Source organism: Arachis duranensis, chromosome 1, assembly GCF_000817695.3.
Source record: "Arachis duranensis cultivar V14167 chromosome 1, aradu.V14167.gnm2.J7QH, whole genome shotgun sequence".
NCBI classification, from domain to species: Eukaryota; Viridiplantae; Streptophyta; class Magnoliopsida; order Fabales; family Fabaceae; genus Arachis; species Arachis duranensis.
The window spans coordinates 102,680,716-102,685,105 of record NC_029772.3 but is presented as its reverse complement, the minus strand read 5'-3'; the positions used below and the strand labels follow the sequence as shown (position 1 = coordinate 102,685,105).

General features: G+C 40.7%; 1 protein-coding gene across 1 annotated transcript; it reads right to left on the bottom strand.

The window, feature by feature from the left end:
• Positions 1 to 2,456: 2,456 nt before the first annotated feature.
• Positions 2,457 to 4,119, bottom strand: LOC107471044 (uncharacterized). The gene is made up of 2 exons (XM_016090490.1): positions 4,004 to 4,119; positions 2,457 to 3,948 (listed from the first exon to the last, which is right to left on the bottom strand). The coding sequence occupies exons 1-2, from the start codon at positions 4,117 to 4,119 to the stop codon at positions 2,457 to 2,459; spliced, it is 1,608 nt and encodes a 535-aa protein (XP_015945976.1).
• Positions 4,120 to 4,390: the final 271 nt, after the last annotated feature.

Sequence of the window (4,390 nt, the reverse complement as noted above, 5' to 3'; positions counted from 1 at the left end):
TTGCATAAAATAAAATTTGAATTATTTTATATTTTTATGTTACAGTTTAAAATATCATTTTAATATAATTTTTTAATATTATAAAAAAATTTTACATAATAATTAATCTTAATGAATAAAAAATACTCATATGTTTTATATTTATATATTTTATATTTAATTATTTAAGAATAAAAGATTTTGTTGCCATTTAAAGTCTTGTGTATTGAAGTATTGCCATTTAAAGTATTTATTTATGTATTAGGATTTTTTGTATTTATCAGAGTAGAAAAACTCTACATTCATATATTTTTTACATGGTTAACCAAGTAATTTCCTCCACATGTCGTCCCCTACCCCTCACTCGTTTGTTATACACGCGCTACATATAACGTGCTGCAACACGCACTCCATATAACGTGCTGCAACCTAACGCTTTGCTCAACGTAAATCTTCTACTGCAACATAAACCTCCTCCTCCTCCTCCTCCTTCTTCTTCTTCTCTGCTCGCATTCTTCCTTATTGATCTGCATTGCCTTCGTCATTCTCCCATGGTCGCGTTCATCTTCTTGTTTTCTTATTTCGATCTGGTTACGTTGCATTTATCTTTTTCATATTCTTCTTCATTTTCTTCTTCGATCTACACTTCTGAATCGAAACAATAAATGACTCAACTTCAAATCAAGAGAGCGATTTGGATTACTCTTCTGAAACGAATCAAACTGACAAAGTTTGGATTATTCAATTTTGAATCGAATTGAATGGAATGCAATTGCTAATTTGAATTGAATTAAATGGACGGAGGTGTACTGAATTGAATTGATAATATATAAATTGTAGGCAGAGTTATTTGAATTTAATTTTATATAATGGATTATGTTTCGTTCACTCAGTACTATACAATTGTTTCACCATGAGTATTGTGTTCGGTTTACTATGAGTAATGTATTCAGTTCATTCTGCAGAAAGCTATTTGAATTTGATTTTATATAATGGATTATGTTTCGTTTACTCAGTACTATACAATTGTATTGTGTTCGATTCACCATGAGTACTATGTTCGGTTCACCATGAGTACTGTGTTCGGTTCATTCTGCACTATTTAAAACTCTTCTTTCTCACATTCTACTGCTTCTTCACCAGAGAGAAGGAGGAAAAGACAAAAAAATACAGCAACAACAACAACAACAACAAAAGAATGACGATAAGGAGAAAACACGTGAAGAAGAAGGAGAACGAAAAAGGAGGAGAAAGAGGAACGCGAAGAAGAAAGCGAAGAAGAAGAAGAAGCGCGGGAGAAGAAGAAGCGTGGGGGAGAAGAAGCGTTGGGCAAGAGCGATTTTGTGTGTATTAGGCGCGTGTATTTCACGTTTCATTTAATGGTATTGGGTTTTTTTTGTGTTGGGCCAACTTGGTTACATGGTTACATGGATGTGTAGCATCCCCTTATCAGAGTCCATCAATATTCTTCTTTTATATTAGCCTTTGATTTTCATCTAATAAAATCCAATGGTCTATATAAATATGACACATCTGATAAATACATAATTGTTGTGCTCATTTTATATATACCCAGAAATAACACTTAAACCTATCATTAGGGCTGTCAAACGGACTAGCCCGGCCATTTGGGCCTGACCTGTGTTAAATGGGCTGGCCCATTTAAACTCGCTTTATTTGCGGGTCAGAATTTTTTAACCCAGACTGTTTATGGTCGGTCCGATGGGTTAAACAGGGCAACCCGTTTATCATTTAATTTAATTTTTTTAAAAATATTTTGACAAAAAATATCACTTTTTGGTCAAAGACTTTTAAAAATATTATTTTTTTAGTTGATGAGTTAGATTTTCGGATCGAATCGGGAGAAATATCAACTAAAAATATTGTTTTTTTTTTGAAAAAAAATGTAAAAAGAATAAACGAACCACCCATTTAGCCTGCAAACTAACTCGTTTAATCCATCATTTTTTTTGGATTAATCGAGCTCAACCTGTTTAATTTAAAATTTAAACGGACTTAATTTCAAAAATAAAATTCACCTATTTAAATAGATAAACAGATTCACCCAATAAATTTAGCCCATTTTAACGACCTATCTATCATCATGTAAGAAAATGTTATAATACGATTTGAGTAACGCAATACATCTTCTTCCAATATAATCCACTCCATATAATACACTATTCCGTATTTCATAACTAAATAATAACCTCTCATAATAATTAGGGCAATTTACTTATTTAAATAAAATGGCAGAATCCTTTACCTAAATGTGCAAAATGGATTGTTGTTACGTGCATGTGCAAAAACCCTACTCTATGTAATCCGTGGCAACCCACCACGGTTTTCGAAACGTGCATAAACCGTGGCAGGTCCCAGCGGTTTAGGGTGAAACATTATTGAGTGTAAACCGTGGGAGGTCCCAGCGGTTTACGAAGGAGGTGTGGCAGGCATAAACCGTGGTAAGTCACCACGGTTTATGAGGAACATGGATTACACATAAAACCCGGTAACCCACCGCGGTTTATGTGTGTGGAGCTATATAAGTAATCCGCTGAAGGCTGGGACGGATCATTTGCATCATCACAAAAAAAGGAAGGTCTTCCTGTGTTGAGAGGATTTGGGAAAACTTTGGAGGTGTGAAGGAGGAGTGGGTGGTGGAGCCGATCAATAGTGAAGCACCTAGAGTCTCTTAGGTTCCGATCAATAGCCTTGACCAATGCCTGACAGAATTCATGCCCAGATCCGAGTTGTGCCTCTGCTGTCTGTCCCCGTACCACAAATAGCTGAGCAAGCCTCCCGTAAGTTGACTTAACCAACGATGTGACCGGCAGGTTGTGAGTTCCCTTTAGCACGGAGTTCACACATTCACTGATGTTTGTGGTCATGTGCCCGAACCGTCGACCAGCATCCTCATGTTGGGTCCATTTGTCATACTCCATCCGATTGGCCCAGTCACACATTGCTGGATTCTCAGTCCGCATGATGTCAAACCAGTAGTAAAACTCAGCCTCAGTCTTTGCGTAGGTAGCATTCACCAACATCCTCCTTGAGTCCTTACCTTTGAACGTTAGGACGAAATTCGCAGCCACATGCCTAATACAGTAGGCCCGGAAAGCCCGAGGAGGCAGCCACCCAGTCTCAGGTGCCTCAAGCGTTGCCTTGATCCCATTATGCCTGTCAGAGATAACAAGGATACCCTCCTGAGGAGTCACATGCTCTCGGAGATTGGACAAGAAGAATGACCACGACTCTGCATTTTCGCCCTCCACAAGGGCAAATGCTATCGGCAGGATGTTCGAGTTCCCGTCCTGAGCTATCGCCAACAGCAGCGTCCCTCCATACTTCCCATACAAGTGGGTACCATCAATACTGACGAGGGGGTTGTAATGCCGGAATGCCTCGATACAGGGTGGAAATGTCCAGAAAAGCCGGTGAAAGTACACTGTGGACTCATTAACCCCACCACCAATCCGAACAAGAGACGTCTTCAGCACCGTGATTGTTCCCGGCATTGTCGCCTGGACCCCTAGCATCCAACGTGGCAACTCCGCGTAAGACTCTTCCCAATCTCCGTATATTTGTGCCACTGCCTTCTGCTTAGCCATCCAAACCTTCCTGTAACTAGGCCTGAAACCGTAATCGGCTTCTGTCGCTTGTTGAAGTACCTTTACCGTAACCGCAGCATCTGCCCTAACCATAGGAAGAATCCTCGCACAGATAACGTGGTAATCCAGCTGACGGTGATCACTTGAAATAGATGTTGCGAGGCATGTGTGTGGCCCGTTGTACCTCCTAACCTCCCAAGTGCCCTTTCGTGCACGAAGCGCTACACGAATCAACCAACTACAACCCTTGCCGAATTCCTTGCATGTTCCATGATACTTCAAATGATCTAATTCGATGACTCTGTACTCAACACCTCGCCGGATGCTATAGTCCTTGAGACTCAGCACAGCTTCATCTTTACTGAGGAATGATTGCCCAATCTAAAATTCTGTAGAAGATCCCCCCACTGTGTTACCACCGTCTTTCTGTTGACCAAGAGCATCCAAGTTTAGTGTGGAGAAGTGTGGAGGGTACTGTGAGAACCAGAACTTGCAGGCCGATGCTGCGCATGTGGATCGCCACCTGTGTCATCGTCGCTGTCACCAACGATATCAACAGGCTCCTAGTCAGACTCATCGTCACGCATTGCATTCTCTACTTGATCAGGTCCACCAAAGTCTTCGATATAAGGTACCAGGCCACCACCTATGCCCACAACGTGAGGAGGCTCAATGACTGCTGCATTCTCCAAAGGTACAGAACCAACAACCTCCGTTCGGTCTAAATCAGCCGCAAACGAAGGTGATTGAACCGGCGGAAGATACGGTCTGACCACAGGCATCGAACTAGATGCACCACCCGC

Excerpts from the sequence above, each read along its gene's own strand:
- LOC107471044 (XM_016090490.1), bottom strand. The coding sequence starts at position 4,119 with ATGACACAGGTGGCGATCCACATGCGCAGCATCGGCCTGCAAGTTCTG. Across the intron at positions 3,949-4,003 it reads TGGTCAACAGAAAGACGGTG|TAAAGATGAAGCTGTGCTGA; the intron begins GTAACACAGTGG and ends ATCATTCCTCAG.